General features: G+C 32.6%; 1 protein-coding gene across 2 annotated transcripts in view; it reads left to right on the top strand.

The window, feature by feature from the left end:
• Positions 1-22,912, top strand: part of LOC126885687 (centrosomal protein of 164 kDa) — a 91,906-nt gene extending 68,994 nt beyond the window's left edge. The window contains exons 10-13 of one of the 2 annotated variants that reach the window (XM_050652396.1): positions 405-606; positions 10,091-10,268; positions 18,901-19,071; positions 21,035-22,912. In XM_050652396.1, the coding sequence (XP_050508353.1) occupies positions 405-606; positions 10,091-10,268; positions 18,901-19,071; positions 21,035-21,318 (835 nt within the window). In that variant the 3' untranslated portion in view covers positions 21,319-22,912. Of the gene's footprint in view, positions 1-404; positions 607-3,138; positions 3,551-10,090; positions 10,269-18,900; positions 19,072-21,034 lie in introns of those variants that run through there. The other variant, XM_050652395.1, reaches the window with a different exon arrangement.
• Positions 22,913-23,705: the final 793 nt, after the last annotated feature.

Here is a 23,705-nt window from a genome sequence, read left to right as displayed (position 1 = left end):
ACGAAGTTGATAATCTATAAGGCTAATATTATACTTCCTATACATACGTATTATTTTTAAGATATTTTCAAAAGAATCTACTTCTAAGTATGTGTTAAGAATGTACTTATAAGTATGTGTTAAGGATATTCGATAAAGGTATATTCTAAGAATAAACTTTTACGAATATTTCGAGATACTACGTACACGAATGTGCTCAGTATATTCGGTACGAGAATATTCTTTGAAGTATATGCAAAGAACATTAAATTTAGAATGTTTTTTAAGGTACATGCTATGCTTGTACTACGCATGTACTAAAAAATATATTCTCCGACGAATGTTGGTAGTATATGCTTTGAACATGACGTGAACATCATTGTTATGTGGGGTGTTGCTATATGATGTGCTTATTTCTGTTTCAGGTACCCCTTCTCTGACGGACAAAAGTTTGAAGGTAGTTCCGAGTTGGAATTCTTCAGACACCGTATTCATCTCGAAAGAGATTCGATCAAGAGAGCGAAAGAGAGTTTGAGGAGTCAAAAGAGTTTATTCCAGCAGAGGCAGAAGGAATTGAAGTTAAAACACGGGACCATGGCTAGACATACTCTGCAACAGCTTTGCCAAGTAAGTTTTATTACAGTTTTTAAAAATAAATAATGAAATACAAAGTATTCAGTCGTGGAGTATACAAGTCCAAGAGGTATGTCAAATGGAGCTGCTGATAAGCATGTTGTCAGCAGGGCTTCGGTATAATGTTAAAGCAGCTTATTAACTTTGCTGCGGTATTCCCCAGATGTTTCTTAAACGAGAGTTTTTTATAAAGAGTGACGCCCAAATATTTGGAGTTATAATTGTACTGGAGTAGTTGGTTGTGAATTTACACTTTCACTTGTTTTTGGACCAAATGAAAAAAACTAACCTCGATCTTATTGGGATTAGATTTAAGTCTCCATTGTTTGAAGTACTTAAGAGCCTTTCAAAATCATTTGTTTAGATATCCTCGAAGTTTCTGGTCGAATAGTTTTGAATTTCAAATTTGAATTCAAATTATTTAGATCTAGTATACATATTAATTAGAAGCGGTACGAGAAAGAAGCTCAGGAAAAGGTCGTTGTTGAAGGTTTTCTGTTTTCTTACAGTATTTCTGGGGTTACATGAAAGTTTCTGGTAGAGGAGTAGAGAGACCATCATAAATATATGCTGGCTTTTTGTAGTGAAAGAAACTTATAGTTATTTCTATTATACTGGCTTCATTGAAAATACAGCGTGGGTGCATGATTTTTCCGAACTAAAACCTTTTATTTGTGCTAGCGTTTAGTTTCATTCAGTCTATTTGTTATCACTTTGGTTGTTAATTTTAGTGTTGTGCTTAATAGTTTGATTCCTCGCTAGTTCTTTGAGTCTGATTTCTCCCCCTTTCTGAAGACAGGTTGCTTCATCTTCATTCTTTCAGTATTCTCTTTTGTTGTATTAGTTTTGGATTAGTTTTCATAGTTATTTAAATAATAGATTTCGGTATCAATTTCGATAATAATCGATCATGATGACTATGCAAAAAGTCAGGAAGTACTCTTATCTTGATTGGTACGAAGTAGTTTACTCTTGTAAGGTCTACTCTAGTCTCCAAGTAACCGATTTGAAGGTGCGCGAGTGTTTGACATCGAAGACATGATACATTTGGATACTCTCTGTTCAGCAGTATCCCGCAATGTTCATCATTATTTCCATTCTTGGTGATGGCTGTTAAAATCGCCTAGATTGCCCAAGATGGATAGCTGGATGGGCTATATACAGACTATTTAGATTTAAATTAGATATACACCCTATGAATGGCAACATTGGGCCTATGCAGGAGACGTAAATATTTATTAACAAGTGTATTAAGTTGTATTAGTTGCTGACGGCGTAGAGTATAAATTTCACTGCCTATTCAGTGATTACAATAATTTATATACAATGCAATAATAATCGAGAAAAGAAAAAATTGATAAAATGATTTTAATAACATATTGTTTCTACCGCAACGAGTAGATAAATTTTGAACAATTAAAATACAATTATTATAGTATACAGCAATGTTGCCGATTTTAGCGCTTACTTAAGTGTCTTATCTCTAATCAAAAACTAAACAGTCTGCATCTATAACGTGGTTTGGCCCTGTAACATCCTTGGCCCTTGTAAACTGCTTTATTTACAGAATTAGAAAAAAATGTAAAATACAAAAGTTATTCGATTTTTTAATTATGATTTTTTGACATATATATCATACTGGTGACGTCATCCATCTGGGCGTGATGACGTAATCGACTATTTTTTTAAATGAGAATAGGGGTCGTGTGCTAGCTTATTTGAAAGGTTATTCAATTCTCTATACAGTACTATAAACATTAAGATCATTATTTATACAGGGTGTCCAAAATTTTTTTTTGAATTATTAATTAAACAATTAATTTAATTAAAAATTTTTTGGACACCCTGTATAATTAATCATGTTAATGTTTATATTACTGAATAGGGAATTGGATAACCTTTCAAATGAGCTAGCACTCGACCCCTCTTCCTATTTAAAAAAAATAGTCGATTACGTCATCACGCCCAAATGGATGACGTCACTAGTACGATATATATGTCAAAGAATCATTATTTAAAAATCGAATAACTTTTGTATTTTACATTTTTTTCTAATTCTGTCAATAAGGCAGTTTACAAGGGGGTCAAAATATAGTGAATAACCCTGTACGTTCACTGGGGCCACCGACCGGCTCTGTCCCGTCATACAGCTGACCGACTATAATAACTTTTATTTATATTTAATTTAGAATATGTGTACTGATTTTCAGCCTTAGTAAATGGATTTAATTACCTTCGTAAGAAAGCAACTTCGATACCCTCTCAGTAACCCCTGTTCTACGTTTCGTTTGACCGACCGCAATATGTTTCTCTACACATTCACAGTAATCAACTGTGAAAAATCTAGCTTTAGTAAATTCAAAGAGATTTTTCAGCGCTGCCTCTTGGACTATAAGGTTTTGTTGGTTTTGTTATTCTTTCAAATTATAAAATATATCTGGATCCCTTTTATTTTCTAAATTTTGCGTTATGAAATGAAATACATTTTATTTATAAATTAATTTTTATTTTCAATTAATTATTTAGCAACAAAGAAAACTAGAGACCTGGAACATTACATTTTCGTAACATCAACCGTATTGGTACTATGCACATGCCGCCTCGATAAGAACAATATGCAATATTAGAGTCGGACCTGGAACAAATCTGTGATCTGTGATCTCATATAGGAACAGCAACCAAAGTACCTAACTCATAGGCTAATGGATGTTTCGTCATATCCAGAGGAGCTATAGTTTTATTAAGTGAACAAGAATTTTGTAAACTAATTTTTGTAAAGTATTATTTTGACTTTTTTATGACATTTACTTAATTATGAATAAAATCTTTATATTTGTAAAAATAGATAACTCCACACATTGTGTTAAAAACGTATTTTTTCTTAAAACCGAATTTGCAATTTTAACAAAAAATCAATAATACAATAAAAAATGGTACATATTAAAAAATAAAAATAATTAATATAATGGCCAAATAGTATAAATTTTTGTTTGTAATATAATATTTTGCATATTTTGTTTGTTTTATTTTACAATTTTTGTTGTCTATTTTAATTTACTTATTTTATTTTGCATTAACATAACCATTTTTTAATAAAAATCACATTTTAAAAAATAATCCAATGAAAAATTGTTGATCCAAATTGTTTCTTGACAGTTTGTTAATGTTGGATAATAAACAAAGTAAAGGCAGATTGTATACTGATTACCAAGGTAAAAATTCCCGGTCTGGACTAGGCTGCCAACTGAAACTAAATATTGCAACATGCATAATGCTAAAATGTTAAGAATAAAATAAATATTTAGAGCTAAAAGAAGAACTGAAAGACAAAAATGAAGAAAAATGTAACACCTATAACCCATATGTTATACCACACTCCCAGTATAACTGAAAAAAAAATATAATATTGCAGAGTCTGATTTATAATACATAGGAAAGTTAAAAGAATATCACTAAGACTAACCTAGATTATACTACTGTATCATCTATTTCTATCGTCGTTTACTTATTATGTTAGATTATCTCCATCCCTTATCTTGATCAAATTTTTCAATTGCTGTTTTCGAGTGTCATCTTTATCTTCGCTACTTTAGATAGATTGCTAATTGCTAACATCTCTTGATTTAAATGATCACTCAAACCACAACGTAAATATCAGAAAAGGAATCATCAAATCATACGGTTCAGCCCAATAAATCTATTCTAATGACAATACATTTCATGAGGAAAAAACCTGATAGCAAAGGTTCTAACAAAAATAGTTAACATTGTCATTTATAAACAGTGCACTTAACAATATTAAAGAAAGAAAACAGCATAAAATCATAATCAATCCAGAAACGCCCACAAGCAGGGATTTAAAGATGACAACAGTATCACATATAAAGGGATTATCATAACAACTAAAACGGATAAAAAATAAATCCGTCACAAAAACATTCAAAATAACTAATAAACTGAGATCATTCTCTCTAAAACCAAACCAAACTACACACAAGAGAGATCAAAGAACTGCATCTATAAAATACCCTATGAATGCAACTTGTTATGTTTACATAAAAAAACAGACTTCAACGACAGATCTCAGATATGCAAAAATGAGCACAGAGTACAATGGAATGTTGTTCTGAAGCTATTTCCTTGTGGCATTTTTTATAATGAACTATTTTTAATGGGAATAAGCCACAATTTTACCAAAAAAATGATTTTATTAACGTTTCGAAGCCCAAATCGGGTTTCGTTGTCAAAATACAAAATACTACTAAAATAAACAAAAATGTTGTTGCTAAGTAAAAAAATTCTTCTAATAATTTATTTAATCTGATTCATTTATATTGGCAATTCAGACGTATATTATACATTTTAAAGTAGAAGACTTTAAAATGATATCGCCAATATTTCTGAGTTGCGTTCCTGGGACGACTTTACTAAAAGATAGTTCATTCGATTACATGAAATCAATCCCAACTCAAGAATATCCGTCACAAAAAAATCATAGCATGTGATCTGTCTTTAAAAAGACAACCAAATGCAACGATGACAGTAAAATTCTCGCGTTAGAGATTCCATAGTAAATCACGAGGGAAAACCAGGAAAAAACCTCGTGATACTATCCCGACATCGTAAGTATTTGGTCTTACATTTAATTTACTTTCAAAAAAACTAATACCAAATTCTGACTTTAATATGTTTAAATTTTAAATAATATTAATAATACATAGATATACAATAAGTAATACTAAAATATAAAATTTGTACTAACTCGATATGTTATTGACTTATTAATCGTGGTATTTTCTTTTTATTGACTTCCTCTTTCAGTATGGGTAACCACATCCTACTGCATTCTACCGAGGAATTTGCGACACAATTGGTTTCATTTAGCATAATTAGAGCCGCTTCTTTGATTTTTCTCTTTTTACTATCTGATTCTTTCAGGACTATACTTGAATCTCTCCACTAAACTCTATGTTCATTATCCCATGCGTGTTGACATATTTGAGATCTATCAAATTCTCTATTTTTAATATAAGACTGATGTTCACTTATTCTAACGTTTAATGGTCTTGATGTTTCACAAGGTATTTTATAAATGCAATTATTTTTTCTTTCTTGTTCATTGTTAGGTTTAGTGTTAGATAGAATAGATCTCGATGTGTTTGTTGTTTTGAATGTTGTTGAAATGTTGAATTTATTTCCAATTGTTTTAAGTTTCTCGGATAGTCCTTTTATATATGGTACTGATATTTTCCTCGTATTATTTCTTGTGAATGTTGTAGGGTCCCGTTCTAAGTTGTTCTGTTCCATTCGATCCAATCTTGACAATTCCTTATTTATAAACGATAAAGGATAATCATTTTTTAATAAAACAGACGTTAACAATTGTTTTTTAGAAGAAATTTTAGAAATTTTATTAACGATAAAACGAAGAAAACTCGAGTATTTCGGTCACCTGATGAGAGGTCATAAATACGCATTACTTCAAAATATAATGCAAGGAAAAATAGAAGGAAAACGGAATCCAGGCCGTAGAAGAATGTCGTGGATGCGGAATTTGAGAGAGTGGTTTGGCTGCACCACTAATGAACTTTTTAGGTCAGCTGTAAACAAAATCAGGGTAGCCTTGATGATTTCCAATCTCCGATAGGAGTGGCACAAGAAGAAGAAGAAGAAGAACAATTGTTTTTCTTCTAAAAATGAATTTTCGTTAGAACAAATAATTTTGGCTCTATCATATAAGGATTTAATGATTCCCTTTTTAATGTTGATGTTGTGATTTGATTTGTAATTGAGATATCTGTTGGTGTGTGTTGGTTTTCTATACACTTGAGTCTCATATCCAGTATCCTTCTTTGAGACTAAAACATCGAGGAAAGGCAAAGTGCTATTGAATTCCTTTTCCATTGTAAATTTTATTGTCTCTTCTTGATCGTTTATAATATTCAGAAATGTATCCAACAATTCTGATCTATGAGGCCATATTGAAAATACATCATCTACATATCTCCACCATACTGTGGGTTTTAAATTTTGTTTAGAAATGATATTATTTTCTAAATCCTCCATAAATACATTAGCGAATAATGGAGATAAAGGAGAGCACATTGCTAGACCAAAATTTTGTTTATAGAATTCATTATTTAGTTGAAAATAGGTATTATTGGTACATAATGTCAATAACTCCATTATAGCTGATACATTTAGTCTTGTCCTAGTTAGTCAATGTATTATCATTTTCTAATTTCGTTTTAATTATGTTTAAAGTTTTATCTAATGGTACATTTGTAAATAAACTGTTTATGTCAAAACTTACTAAAATATTATTTGGATTAAATTCAATATTTGATAATTTGTTTAAAAAATGTTGTGTATTTTTATAAATGTGTCATTATTATTTGCAAATGGTTTTATAATATTTAATAAAAATTTTGATAGTTCACTGCAAGGAGAATTGATGGTACTACAAATGGGTCTAAGTGGAATATTGGCTTTATGAATTTTCGGTACTCCGATTTGGGCTTCGAAACGTTAATAAAATCATTTTTTTGGTAAAATTGTGGCTTATTCCCATTAAATATAGTTGAGTACAATGGAAGATGCATCAATAGTCATGAACGGAACAGACAAGAGAAAGCAGCTCTCGTCTTACTTAATGAAGAAAAATGTAGAAAAAAGAAAAATAATAGAAGATATGAATATGAGAAAAACAAAAATAATGACGAAAAGACAGATGACCTCAGACGTATAACTATAGATGACAGTGAGATAGAACAAGTCCAGGAATATATCTACCTAAGCCAAATCCTGAAGCTTGACAATGAAGGCCAAAGTGCGGAAATTACTAGAAGAGCAAGACTAGCATGGGCAGGATTTGGAAAACTTAGTTGGATACTTACGAACCGCAAAATATCCCAATACTTGAGGAGCAAAGTGTTCAATCAGTGCATCCTTCCTATCATGACATATGGATGTCAAACCTGGAAGCTAACCAAGGCAAACATGAATAAACTAGCCACAAGAGAAAGAGCAATGTTAGGTATACGACTGGCAGATAAAAAGAGGAACGAGTGGGTAATATCAAAAGCAAATGTCGAGGACATAACGACAAAAGTTGCCAAACTTAATAAAGCTTCGCAAGCCACACTGATAACAAAAAGTCTAACGTTGGAACGCAACAATACAACACTGGATACCTTATGAACGCAAACGACCAAGAGGAAGACCACAGATGAGATGGGTTGATGATATTAAAACAGTGGCCGGAACAAATTGGAAATATGTTGCTCAGGATAGAGACCGATGAAAAGAGTTGGGATAGGCCTATGTTCGAACGTGAAAGATAGAAGGCTAACAAGAAGAACAGAAGATCAGAGACACTTAATCTATACATACATAATACTTTAATAAGAATTTGATATCGATCCTACTATACATCAACCTCAGAATTTTCAACTCAAAAAATATCGATCTGCTTCAAAATCGAGGCTGAGTGAGCTGCCTGCCAAAAAGTGCCAATTAATATACAAGAGAGGTAATAACCTCCTTATTTTAATTTTAAAATGCTTTTAAAACGCAATTTTTATTACAATCAATTCTGGCTAAGGTACTAGTACACTTTAGAAGACCAAAAATAAGCATTTGTTCAAGATTTTTTTTCAGTACCTTTCTTAGAAATGAACATAAAACTTCTTACATATTAATAACTAACTCTTAAAGAATACAAAAAATGTATCTTTTTTCATTTATGTACGTACACTAATATTGTAGAGGGCGCCAACGTCGAGGCCTCGAAAAAAAGTAGTTCCGATGGCGGACAGTTAATCTCAGGATTAGGATCTCTGAAACAAAAAAATCGTACAGCATTTGAAAAAGGAAGGTTTCTTACGTGACAATTTACCACCGTTAGTGAAAAATTCCGCAAAAAAACATTTTACGGAAATTTGAAAAATTTTTGTGAAAAAATTGCCCGTTTTTCTTCAGTTTTTCATGGTAAAAAAATATTTATTTTTGAAGTTATACTTCTTTAGGCACGAGGGTAAATTTTTATTTTACTGGGCGCATGCGCACACCGACAGTATGGTATAAAACGTTATGAGGGATCTGATTGGGTGTTAAAATCATCTGTCAATAATTGTTCAAATGGAGATTCTGGATAAACAAAATGCTGTGTATATTAGTTTTTATTGTTGTGAGGACAGTGACAAAAACCAAGTTCATAATTATTGTAGTGACTTTTTAAATAGTTTTTAAAAGCCACAGGTACGTACCTTATTGTAAATGTTTCAATATTGTAATAAAAAATTACAAATTAGGTAAATAAATATTTGGAAAATGTACCTACCTAGCTAGTAGGTAATGCTTTGATTGATATAATTTAATTACCAACAAAAATCTCCATCTAATATATTGCTTTTTTAGTCTATATTTTGTCGTATTTTAATTCCACAAGAATCAAACTTATTTGATTAAACTAACAAAATAAGCAACTGTCAAAAAAATTTTAAAACGTTTAGTTGCTAGGTATACCTTTAGACTTCATTCACATGTCTCGGTAGTTAAATTCTGCGTGGGGTGAGTTCAAAATAATCTAAACCTGATAGACGCAGGCGCAGGTTCAATTCCCGTAAGTATATTTATTATATTTTTTTTTCAGAAAATACGTATTTACTTAAAATTTTCTCAACAATTGTTCAGAAATAATTTCTTTGGTTTCATTTTTCAATGTGTTTGCGGGTATTTTATTCTTTTATTTTTTTAATTTTTCGTATTGTTTCAATAAAAATTTTTGGAAAGTAGTAGGTAAGTATTAAAATTAGTTTAATATTTAAATAAAATATAAATAAACTGTTATATTGATTTCGTTGAAATCATATAATAGAAGTATTTACGTGCGTACAAAGTACACACACATTATTTTTTATTTTTTGGTCAAATTGTGGTAAGTTGTCACGTAAGAAACCTTTCTTTTTCAAATGCAGTACGACTTTTTTGTTTCAGATATCCCAGTCCTGAGATTAACTGTCCGCCATCATTTTTCGAGGCCTCGACTTTTGCGCCCTCTAAAATATTTGTGTACGTGCATAAATGAAAAAAAAAAATATTTTTTGTGCTCTCTAAGAGTTAGATATTGATATATAAAAAGTTTTAAGTTAATTTCTAATAAAGGTTCTGAGAAAAAATCTTGAAAAAAATAATTATTTTTGGTCTTCTAAAGTGTACTAGTACCTTAATCCCACATAAATATAATAACTTAGACATTCCACAAGAAAACAATTTCAGAACCACTTTACCTATTGTTTTTTTTTAATAACTGACTTCCTTACATGGGCGCCAATACCCATGGGCAGGGGGATGTACCTAAATGTAAAAATGAGTTCTTTTCTATTTTCTATGAATTCTATTTTTTTAAATTAATAGCTCTATTAATTTGCAATGTCACTTGTCACTTTTGAATCCCAAGATTTAAACTTTTCTTCAGGAAGAAAAAGAACTGACCGATATGGAAGTGAACCTTCACAGAACCCGCAGTCTTCTGGGAGAAAAAGTAATTCGTTTACGTCATCTTGAACAATCTTTACAACGAGCTAACGTACAAAATGATCAGAATCACGAAGACGCCACTTTGAGTGATATTTCATCGCACAGCGCAAGCTCAGGTATAGTAAGCAGTTTGAATGGAAGTTCTCTATTTAAGCATGAACCAATTTGCCAATTCCCATTTTCGTAGAATATTAATCTAAAAGTAAACAACCAATGTGTTTGCCCAAATAATGTTTATACGGGTAACAGTGATCAAAAAAATAAAATTAACAATGAATTTATTCAAGGAAGTCTGTATTGCACACATCGATCCCACAATGAAGTAAGATATATTGAGATCGCTGGGCATTTTAATGAGTGGAACACGAAGAACATGTCAAATGACAGGAATCATGTTGGTTAGTAATAGCAACCTGATTTTTGCATGAGAGTTTAATGAAAGGGTAACAAATCAATTGGATGTTGTGTCCGACAAAATACATGAGACGTTTTCGTAATCTGACGTTCCAAATTTTTAAACTGTTCCACAATTAAAACTTCCCCTGTTCCAGTGTTCCCGTACATCAAAGTTTGTCCGACTGGGCACCGTTAAGCTATTAACAAATTTTCAGCTTGCTATTAATAATTTTTTTTTGGTACGCGTGATCCAGGCCCATACAATTGTATGCTTTTCCGCAATTCGAAGGCAAGTACCTATATGTCTCATCTGTAAAAACAATCGTTCGGTTTTCCCTACTAGTCTAAGAGCTGGGAGCGGATTTTGTGCGTGATAAGTAATATGGAAAAACTATATGTGGATATGTTGAATTAGTTGTGTACATGACTTTCACCAACGGCCGGAAACCGGAGTGGGGGCCGAGGGTAGTTATAAGGGGTCAAAGTCGCGGTTTTTATTATTTTTTTTATGAAGCTCATGATCGAGATAGTGCACCAAAATTTGGGAATAAGTAGGTCATGACGTACCTAAGTAAAATCTTTAGGGGTGCAACACTGCGTGGCCGACAAAGAGGTGGGGGTAGGGGTGAATATAAAAAATATAAGGGGTTTTTTGCGACGTTCGTGATTGAGATAGTGCACCAAAATTTGAGTATAAGTAGAAAATGACATAAGTAAGTAAAATCCCCAGAGCCGGAAACCATAGTGGGGGAGGAAGGTAGTTATAAGGGGTCAAAGTCCCGTTTTTTATTATTTTTTTGTGACGCTCATGATCGAGATAGTGCACCAAAATTTGGGAATAAGTAGGTCATGACGTAACTAAGTAAAATCTCCAGGAGTGGAACGCTGCGTGGCCGACCAAGGGGTGGGGCAGGGGTGAACATAAAAAAAATGTAAGGGGTTTTTTGCGACGTTCGTGATTGAGATAGTTCACCAAAATTTGGGAATAAGTAGACCATGACATAACTAAGTAATATCCCCAGAGGCGGAAATTAGAGTGGCGGACGAGGGTAGTTAAAAGGGCTAATATTCGCGGTTTTTATTATTTTTTTTTGTGGCGCTCATGATAGAGATAGTGCACCAAAATTTGGGAGTAAGTAGGTCATGACGTAACTAAGTAAAATCTCCAGGGGCGGAACGCTGCTTGGGGTACAAAGGGGTGGTAGGCAGGGGTGAGTATAAAAATATATGGGGGTTTTTTTGCCGTTCGTGATCGAGATAGTGGACCAAAATTTGGGAATAAGTAAATCATGACATTACTAAGTAAAATCTCCAGGGGCGGAACGCTGCGTGGGAGACAAATGTTGTGCCGGGTCACAAAAAACATAATGCACACTCCGACTTGACCCCTTAAGACTACCCTTATCCCCAACTCTTGTTTCCGGCTCTGGGGATTTTACTTAGCTAAGTCATGGTCTACTTATTCCCAAATTTTGGTGCACTATCTCAATCTAGAATGTCACAAAAACCCCTTATATTTTTTATATTCACACCTACCCCCACCCCTTTATCGGCCACGCAGCTTTCCACCCCTGGAGATTATACTTAGTTACCTCATGACTTACTTATTCCTAAATTTTGGTGAACTATCTCGATCATGAGCGTCAGAAAAAAAATAATAAAAACGGCGACTTTGACCCCCTATAACTATAGCCTCGTCCCCCACCTCGGGTTTCCGGCTCTGAGGATTTTAGTTAGTTATGTTATGGTCTTATATATTCCCAAATTTTGGTGCACTCTCTCAATCACGAACGTCGCAAAAAACCCCTTATATTTTTTGTATTCACCCCCGCCCCATCCCTTTGTCAGCCACGCACAATGCCACCCCTGAAGATTTTACTTAGTTACGTCATGACCTACTTATTCCCAAATTTTGGTGCACTATCTCGATCATGAGCGTCATAAAAAAATAATAAAAACGGCGATTTTGACCCCTTATAACTACCCTCGTCCCCCACTCTGGTTTCCGGCTCTGGGGATTTTACTTAGTAATGTCATGGTCTACTTATTCCCAAATTTTGGTCCACTATCTCAATCAAGAACGTCACAAAAAACCCTTTATATTTTTTATATTCACCCCTACCCCCACCCCTTTGTCGGCCACGCAGCGTTATTCCCCTAGAGGTTTTACTTAGTTACATCATGACCTACTTATTCCCAAATTTTGGTGCACTATCTCGATCATGAGCGTCACAAAAAAAAATAATAAAAACCGCGACTTTGACCCCTTATAACTACCCTCGGCCCCCACTCTGGTTTCCGGTTGTTGGTGAAAATCATGTATGGTTTGTTCAACAGTAAATGGTTTGAATTCAATTAGTGCGGTCGTAAATATTATTAAATTTATCTGACCTGGCCCATTGTTAAGACCCACCCGGAGCGATAAGCCACCGAGGTAGACAGAGTTGGTCTTTTGCAATTAACACTGACTAGACGGTACTCCCATAATAAAGCCTAAAATAAATTTTACCTGAAACCGGGCCTTTTATACTATTATCGGTTAATCCGGGCTGTTTATAGTTGTAACTAATTGAACTTAACCATTTACTGTTTAACATACCATACACAACTAATTCAACATATCCCCGTATAGTTTCTCCATATTACGCATCACGCACAAAATCCGCTTCTATCTCTCCGACTATACGAAATTATTATTTTTTAGATAATCTCGTCTTTGACGTACATATATCTTGGCTTTTCACGTGTCTATTATTTTTGATTTTTACAAAGAAATCCTACATTATAAATCTCTTTTCGGGTAGTTTCTCTGCTTCCAGTACATTTCTTCTGCAAACTTTGTGTGTAATTTTTTAACAGTCGGAAGCATTTTTTCTTAAAGATGGAAATTTATAAAGGACCTACGTAACAAGCCTTCGTCAAGTTAAGCTATTTCTACTTTGGATACTCTTCAGATACCTACTCTAAATTAGCCAAATTGTAGTAAACTTGACGACAGTAAAACCGTGCTTGGGATCTAAACATTTATTTGTCACTGAACTTTCTATTTTAATTCCAAAATGTACCCACTGCACTTCAAAAAAATATTTATCAACGCTGCAATTAATGTAACGCGAATAGCTCAATCTCTTCCGCTCAGGAGCGTCATTTGAAATTTTGCTAGGGGGGGCAAACATTATATATACAATACATTCTACATACAGAGAGAGTCTGTAAAGTGGAATAAATTCAATATATCAAATACTAATTGTTTTTTTGGAAAATGCTCAGACCCGTCGATTAGTATTTCAAATTGTCCTTTTTGACATTCAATAAAAATTTATATAGGGTGTCCCAATTTAGAGATATGACGTCATTGTCGATTTTCTTAAATGGCAACACTGTCATTTTGATAGCTATTTTGATAGCGTGTGTAAAGTTATACACATCTGAAAAATTTCAAAATTTTATTCCCTACCATTTACAAGATAATAAAAAATAACAAAGTTATGAAGAACAAGAAGTAATCAAATAATAATTGAATTTATTTATTTCAATTAAGCAAATGCTCATAACGTTGCCCATTGACAATTTGACAATAATTGAGGGCAACATTATGAGTTTTTGCTTAATTTATTGAAATAATTAAATTCAATTATTAGTTGATTACTTCTTTTTCATAACTTTGTTATTTTTTATTATCATCTAAATGGTAGAGAATACAAATTTGAAATTTTGCAGTTGTGTATAACTTTACACACCCTATCAAAATAGCTATCAAAATGACAGTGTTGCCATTTAAGAAAATCAACGATGACGTCATATCTCTAAATTGGGACACCCTGTATACATTATTATTATATGTCAAAAAGGACAATTTGATATACTAATCGACGGGTCTGAGCATTTTTCAAAAAAACAGTTAGTATTTTAATTATTGAATATATTCCAAATTACAGATATAACTTTGTTATTTTCTATTATCTTGTAAATGGTAGAGAATAAAAATTTGATATTTTGCAGTTATGTATAACTTTACAAACCCTATCAAATTAGCTATCAAAATGACAGTGTTGCCATTTAAGAAAATCGACGATGACGTCATATCTCTAAATTGGGACACCCTGTATAAATTATTATTGAATGTCAAAAAGGACAATTTGAAATACTAATCGACGGGTCTGAGCATTTTCCAAAAAAACAATTAGTATTTGAGATATTGAATTTATTCCACTTTACAGACTCTCTCTGTATATGCAAACATAATACAAAATTGATCTATTTTTTGTAAATTTCAGTCATTTTAAGGGTCAGGGGGGCAAATGCCCCCCCCCCCCCGACCCTATCAAATGACGCCCCTGCTTCCGCTTGACAGTAAGAGAAGAAATAAATTTTGTTATAATATAAAATTTGGTTAACATGTCACAAGCACTCGTTTGTCGTGCTGTATGCTGTAATAGACCAGGGCGCATCTGTAAAAATATTAGTACATTTGGACGTTGAGAGGTGACTCAAATTTTTTTGCAGAAATTGCTTGAAAATAAATCAAATAATAATATTTGAGTTATCCTTCCTGTCAAAAAGGTCCGGAACATTGTTTAAATAATCAAAATGTCAAAAAATGAAGGAAAAAGTCGATCTTTTTCTTCGTTTTTTGATTATAACTTTAAAAGTATTTATTTCCGAGAAAAGTTGTACTGACATAAATGTTGCGTAATTAAATTTCCTATAATATAGAATTGGTTAGAAATTTAAAAAATAGTCACCTTTGTTGTAAAATAGCAATACTTAAGAAAAAACCATACAAAAGCAAGTATTCGCATTTTACGTTTTTCAACCATTTATGCTACACTTGCGACCTTCATATTTCACTCAGAAAAACTTTATGATACAGTAAAACAATACTGTAAATTTTATTAAGATCGGTTCAATAAATTTTGCAAAATAAATTTTGCAATCCAGCTTTCGCAAAAAAAATTCATTGTTTCAAAATGTTACAGGACTGAAAATAAAGCAGATAGCAAGTTGAAATTTTTTTTGCTTATAGAAGCGTACTGTACCTTTCATTTTCAATTTTGCAAAATTAAAATCGATTAACTACCACGGCGTCAGGAATTTTTTTAAATAAACATTAATTATTGTTGCTACGCGCAGGACAGCGGATAGTTTGCTCTGATTGGGCATTCCAATGACCTTTGATAATGATTGATACATTTTAATTTTTGTTACATTTCGATATAAATAAATAAATTTGTTTATTGCAAAATAAAAATACATACTCTATCTTTTGAAATAACACTTTTATTAGCAAAAACTTTCTTTGTTCATATATTTTAACTTAGAGAATAAAAGTTTATTATTTTTAAACATATGCAATTGTTTAAACAATATTTCAAAAACAATAATAAAATTAGTTTGATTTTTGTGGAATTAAAATACAACAAAATATAGAGTAAGAAAATAATATATTAGATAAAGATTGGAAGAAATTTTGGTGGAAATCAACTTATGTGAATCGAACACCGCTGTCCTGCGCGTAGCACCAAAAATTAATGTTTATTTAAAAAATTTCCTGACGCCGTGGTAATTAATCGATTTTAATTTTGCAAATTGCAAATGAAAGGTACAGTACACTTCTATAAGCAAAAAAATCAACTTGCTATCTGCTTTATTTCCAGTCCTGCAACATTTAAAAAAAAATGAATTTTTTTTGCGAAAGCTGGATTGCAAAATTTATTTTGCAAAATCTATTAAACCGATCTTAATGAAATTTACAGTGTTGTTTTACTACATTATATAGTTTTTCTGGGTAAAATATGAAGGTCCTAAGTGTAGCATAAATGGTTGAAAAACGTAAAATGCCAATACTTGTTTTTGTATGGTTTTTTTTCGCAATTATTGCTATTTTGCAACAAGGGTGACTATTTTTTAAATTTTTAACCAATTCTATATTGTAGGAAATTTCATTATGCAACTTTTATGACAGTACAATTTTTCTCAGAAATGAATAGTTTAAGGTTATAATAAAAAAACCAGTAAAAAAATCGAATTTTTCCTTCATATTTTGATTATTTAAACAATGTTCCGGGCCATTTTGAGTGGGAGGATAACTAAAATATTATTATTTGATTTATTTTCAAGCAATTTCTGCAAAAAAATTCGAGTCACCTCTCAACGTCCATCTCAAAACAGATGCGCCCTGGACTATAAATATTTTAGGAGCGTAAATCAACTACACGAAGTGCAAATTTTCATATTTCGAATCCAATTTTCTTCAAATATAAATCTAATGCGAAGCCTAGGTGAAACACTCGTTAGTATCCAGGGATTGCATATTAATTTTAACTTTCCCAATATGTGTCTGGATTATTCTAAAGTGCGTATTATTTTTATTATACATACATATACTACATAAATGTATTTATTACAAGAATCGATCAAAAAAAAGTTTAATAACATTTTTACTGTTTAAAAGTAATAACTGGTAACTTTTTCCTACAAATATAGCGTTACCGATTCTGCAGAAACCTGAAACATTAATAGAGTTTTAGAAATGTTCCCCAAACTAATTATGCTCTTCGAACTTGTGCAATATAAACTTTTGTTTCATGCTTTATAAATAGTGCGGTCAGTGAGGGTATTTGGCTCCGAATTTTATCCTACTACATCAATTTACTTGATATTTTCACAGAAAGTAGGGAATAGCTCAAGAAACAAAGTCTATCCTATGTACTATGGCGATTTTATCTCGGGGGTGATTCCCACCCATTCCCGGGTGTGAAAAATTTTTTGGTCAAAATAACCACGGAAGTGGCTAGAGAACCTAATTCTAAGCAAAAACTGTTCTACATTTTTTTTGAAAACTTTTTGAAAATTTCATTGAAAAATGACACCTTTTCGGACGGTTTTTCGCGAATACCTTAAAAATTATGCATCTAACGAAAAAATCATTATAAAACATTTTCGTAGCTTATGACAAAATCAAAGAGATTCATTTCTTTATAAATGTTTTAGTTATAATACAAAAAGATTTTTTTTGGTGCATGCTCAAATTGGTATATTCAACTTAAAATAACAGAGAAATGGTTGTCTTTAGGGGTATAATGCTACCAATAACTTTTGTAGTGCTTAAAAAGACCTTTAAAACAAGCCCTGAAAAATGTCGATTACATTCAAACTAAGCGAGATATGGTACAAAAATTGACGACCGACTAATGTATTTTAAGAAAAAATGAGGAGTATATTTATGTAACCCCTCATCCACCAGAATTTAAATGCATCGTTTTCCTTCTACAATATATTTTATTATAGTGTAATTTCTATGTTCAAAATGTTATAAATAGTTTAAAATGAAGGGTTTTTGAAAAAAAAATAAGATCAAATTATAGAGCGAATTTTTAAATTTTCTTAAAAATGTTCCTTTTTCTCCATGTAACTAAAAAATGATACGAGATACGAAAAAAGATACAGTACAAGAATTTAGAGTTTTTTCAGATAACAATTTTGTTTTTCTTTCATTACTGTATCTCTTTATAATTATTCTCCAGTTACATGGATAAAAAGAAAAGATTTTTAAGAAAATTTAAAATTGCCCTCTATAATTTGTCTTATTTTTTTTTCAAAAACCATGCATAAACCCGTCCAACTTTTTGAACATAGAAATAACACTATAATAAAAGGTATTGTAGAAGTAAAACGATGCATTTAAATTCTCGTGGATGAGGGGTTAAATATATTCTCATTTTAATCGATATTAAATAGTGCTCGTCTTAAAGGTATTTTCAAGCACTACAAAGATATTGGTAGCCTTATACCCTTAAAATCGACAATTTCTCTGTTTTTTTAAGTTGAACACACCGATTTGAGCATGCACAAAAAGTCTCTTTTCACCTTCCATAATATCTCTTTTATATTATAACTAGAAAATTTATGAAGAATTGAATCTCTTAGATTTTTCATAAGCTATAAAAATTACTTATATAGTTTTGTTTGTTAGATGCATAATTTTTAAGGTATTCGCAAAAAACCTTCCAAAAAGGTGACATTTTTCAATGAAAATGGCAAATTTTCAACCACGAATAACTAAAAAAGTAGAGCAATTTTTGATTAGAATTAGGCTTTCTAGCCACTTTCGTGGTTACTTTGACCCAAAAAAATTTCGACCCCCAAAATAAAAGCGCATATCAGCATAGGGTAGACTGAATTAGGAGATCTGTAGAGGCTATTCCCAAATTTCATTAAAATCCATACAGTAGGATAGAATTCGGAGGTAATATCCTGTTTTTGCTCTCATTGACTGGTGTAAAAACCATTCCATTAAACTACTGACTTAGTTTATACTTTTTCCATGCAACCTATCTAATTTTAACCTAGGTATAAGTTCTACCGAATTCGCTATTACCGATTATGCTAAGGGGATACTCAATAGAGAAAAGTTTCAAGAATCTTCGGAAATTATACAAAGTTTGGAAAACTTGAACTCGGAGATTAGAGAGATCTGGGATGTTCTGCGGAAACAGCAGCAGCAAACGAATATCCAACAGGGTAAGTTAGAGCGTTAATTTTATCTGAAATCAATATTTGAAAAAATACACATAGTTTCAAAAGTTATGCATCACCTAAAAGTATGCTCATTTTCATAGTTGATTTTTTCGTGAACATTTTAACGGATTCCGCTAATTTTTTTTATTATTTTAGATTTTTCTTTGGTATTTACCCAGTTGGGCAATGGTTTACTCAAAAATCTTTTTTAAAGTTATACAGGGAGGAAGAAAAGAGATAATTTCTGATGTTAAGTTTGAGACACCCTGTAGGAAGGACTGTATAAGTGTGGGTAATAGGTATACAAGTCGTATTGTAGTCTTATGTTTTGCGAACATTTTGTTTTTTTAATGTCCCTGATATCTTTAGAAACCAAGACAATAGACGGTTTTATTCTTTAACATGACGGGTTTTAACTGAAACAAAAGTAAATTTACAATAAAAAATAACAGCTGACAAACCTTAATAACGTTAATATTTCTGGTCGGCACTTAAGAGTTATTTGTCGACCAAGTGAGTGGTATGCACAGCGCAACATACGGGAGACGAGATTGTTGGATGGAGGCTCTGTGATGTTTTTGGGGTGGAATTTCCTTGAGAATAAGTACGGATTTGGTGTCTACGCGAAGGCTCTTTAAGTAGCGAGAGGTATATTGCACAGATTTTCTTTCTGTGAACACTTTGTTCCTTTTGTAATTTCACCTTAGTGTATGATAAGACATTGCCTCCTCACGTATCGCATGTCATCAGTTAAAACACATTTTTAAAAGAAAATCCGTCTAGTTTCTTTGTTATTAAAGATATCAGAGTAACTAAAATAACAAAATGTTCACAAAATATGGGACAACAACATAATTTCGATGTATACCCACCTTTGTACCTTTTCCTTCCTACAGGGTGTCTCAAACTTTTGTTTCAGTTAAAACAAATGTTAAAAATAAAACCGTCTATGTTCTTTGTTTCGAAAGATATCAGGAACATTAAAAAAACATAAGACTACAATATGACCTTGATGTATACTCACAGTTGTACCTTGTTCTCCCTACAGGGTGTCTCAAACATAACATAAGAAAAACATTTCTTTTGTTCCACCCGGCATAAATACAAAAAAGAAGTTTGTATTTGTTTGTATTTTACCCACTGGTAAAATCAAAGTACAATTTTTATAAAGTTGTATATGCAATAATTACATGTTATAACTACAAACTAATTAGTTCACAAGTTTACTCTAAATGGCAAGTCCAGTGGTTTGAACCTCTTTAACCTACGCTGTTCTTGGGAATTGTCTAGGAGGTTAAGTGCAAACTGGTTTTCATTATCCTCCAACTTGGCAATGTATGAAGCGCAACGTTTTTTGATGACTTCCTGTACCATATCCATTTTAAGGTATCGATGAATAGTTCTGTTTTTGATGTACCAATGTACATTAGTGATGCTTCTGAGGGTTTTTAATTGGAAGCGTTGGATGATTTCGATGTTGAAGTGACTAGCTGTTCCCCATAGTTCCAACCCATATGTCCAGATTGGCATAAGTACTGCCTTAGAGAGCAGCAATTTGTTATCCAGAGATAGTCTTGATGAACGGCCCATTAACCAATACATATTTCTGAATATTAGACCTAGTTGTTTCTCTTGGTCCAGATATGATTCCTCCATGTGAGGCTTCTGTCCAAATGAATACCAAGATATTTTACCTCGTTGGCTGATGGTAATTGGTGATTATTTAAAGTTGCAGGATGACAGGTTCTTCTTCGTGTTGTAAATGTAACATGAATGGATTTTCCTTCATTGACTTTAATTTTTCATTCCAAAAACCAATCTTGTATTCTGTCTAGATACTCTTGAAGGAGATGCGAGGCATAAATAGGGTCAGTATGTGAGGCTAGATTGCAATTTTTGTCAATAAAAATAAATAATTAGTTTATTAAAATAATATAAATGTTTATCTAACTATTACCTTTTCTAGTCATTCCACCTTTAGTCTACCCAGACTTAGGCTGGCCAGTTTTAGCTGCCTCAGCGACGAACGTCCAACCGGCACCTCCATCCATCCCGACCTTGGCTGATCGCCTACACAACTACAGACAACACCTGGCACTCGCCAACGCTCAAAGCACCGTCGTGACGCACGCCACCCAAGGCGCCACTACTACTCTCGTGGAGAGGACCAGAAATCTGAGACATTGGTTAAAGCAAACGGGAATCGATGTCGGAGGGAGCGAGACCAATCCACCGCAAGCGACACTGTGAGATCCGGCGAAGAAGGACGGTGATTCAGGATGAATGGTTCGGAACGATCGGATGGTTTGTTTTTTTGAGATCTGATTAAAACCGTTACCGACATTTATACAACTATGAATTGGTTGTTGCAAAACAGATTATAAATTTGATATTTGAAGCAATTTCGAGTAAGGCACGACTAGATTTTATTTTCTTCTTCTTTACTTTATTTTTTAACCGGGACGAAGGTTGGCAATCATCATTGCTATTCTAACTTTTGACATTACAGCCCGAAAGAGTTCAGTTGAGCTGCATCCAAACCATTCTCTGAGATTTCTCAGCCAGATTTTATTTAATGCAGCTTAATTATATTAATTCGATTATTATGCTGAAGAAATATTTTGTGACAAATCTTTTCAACTATACCTAATGCTAACTCCCTACACGTGTTTAGAGTAGTTGTTACCGGAATAATAGTACCTACATGCTTCCATATCTGGTGTTACATTTTCCCGATTCTATCCATTGCATATCGCTACGTCCCAGTATTACAGCCGGTTTCCGAAACGTTATTCAAATCTCCGATCATCTAATCGGATGTCAGATTTGATCAACTGTTAACCTGTGATGGGTTTCTCAAACGCCAATTATTGTAAAATTGCATAATCATAGATCATGTAATCGATGATCTGACATACGATTTGGTAGCGATACTGTCACAATTGGCTGTTATCCTTCAAAATTTCAATTATATTAACCTCTAAATCCAAACTTGTATCTTTAGATTCTAAAGGTGCATTCTCTCTTACGTACTGTCATTTTTGTTTGGGGCAAGAATTGAACGAGAGCATTTTAAAAATGAGGCTAGGTAATGTGACGAGAGTTGGAGATATAAAACAGTTTATTTATGATCTACAATATTTTATAATCGTATTTTTATTTTTGGTCTATATATTTACTTTTTATATTTATTTTTAATTTATTTACAGGCTGTTTTATTGTCTTCAAAGTTAGGTGCTATAATTTCTCACACGTTTTCCTTCTTATTTACATCGCTATAATCATTTAGGTCCTGCTTTTTAGAGCTCTGGCCTCTCAAAAAATAGCTCTATGAGTCTAGCATCCTTGTTATCTTACATTTTTAAAAGAAAAAAATATAAATTATATAATCAAATATAAAAAATGTCCGAAATATCCATGTTCTGCAAGTTAAATAAATATTTTAAATTATTTCTTCCATAAAAAAATCTTATTTTTATTGAATAATATGATTTATATCATTTATATATGTGTTATTTGACAATTTTTTCCCATTATTTGTTAATTACAGTAATTAAAAAACTAAAAAAAACTCTTAACAGCCCGTTAATCGACGGATAGTCGCAGATTAGGTAACAGTCCATTTTTACCGCCGTTTGACAAGCGAAACTGGTTAATCGACCTTTCGGAGATTCAAAACACTCATGATCGGCTGTTAACTAACGATTAATCTTATGTCAGGTGATCGACTGTTGTTAAAACTAGTTTGGTTGACGTTTCTGACGCATTTAATCTATTGTTAATCGTCGATTACATAATTTTTGAGATGATCGTCCTTTCGGAAACCGGGCGTTAGTATGGTATAGTTATATCCAAACCCAGACATCCAAAGTGAAAGTTATCTTCCAACACCAAATTGTTCTATATGGTCCACATAATGTTCAGAAAAAAGTCACACCATTTTGAGCGTCGGGTTTGGGGGGGAGAGGGGGGAGAAATCTGCAAATTCGTAGTTTTTTACGTTTTTCGTCAATATTTCTAAAACTAAGCGGTTTAGCATGAACAACCTTCTACACAAAATTGTTCTACATTAAATTTGAAATAAAAAAGGCCGTATGCATAACCCTTCTAAAATGAATGGTTCCAAAGTTACGGAGGTAGTATAGTATAATTGGTCCAAAAAAAGGCCTAACCCAGACATCCAAAGTAAAAGTTTTCCTTCAACACCAAATTGTTCTATATGGTCTACATACTGTTCAGTAAAAGGTTACACCATTTTGAGCGTCCGGTTTGGGGGGGGAGATGGGGGAGAAGTCGGTAAATTAGTAGTTTTTTTACGTTTTTCGTCAATATTTCTAAAACTATGCTTTAGCCTAAGGAATGTTCTATAGAAAAATGTTCTACATAAAATTTAAAACAAAAAAGGTTCTATACATAATTGTTATAAAATCAACGGTTCCAGAGTTACGGAGGGTGAAAAGTGGAGGTTTTCGATACTTTTTATATTTACCGATTTCTCCCCCCTCTCCCCCCCCCAAACCCAACGCTCAAAATGGTGTGACTTTTTTCTGAACATTATGTGGACCATATAGAACAATTTGGTGTTGGAGGATAACTTTCACTTTGGATGTCTGGGTTTTTGGTATAGTTATATATCA

This window comes from Diabrotica virgifera, chromosome 5, assembly GCF_917563875.1.
Source record: "Diabrotica virgifera virgifera chromosome 5, PGI_DIABVI_V3a".
Taxonomy (NCBI): Eukaryota; Metazoa; Arthropoda; class Insecta; order Coleoptera; family Chrysomelidae; genus Diabrotica; species Diabrotica virgifera.
This window is presented reverse-complemented; position numbering and strand designations above follow the sequence as displayed.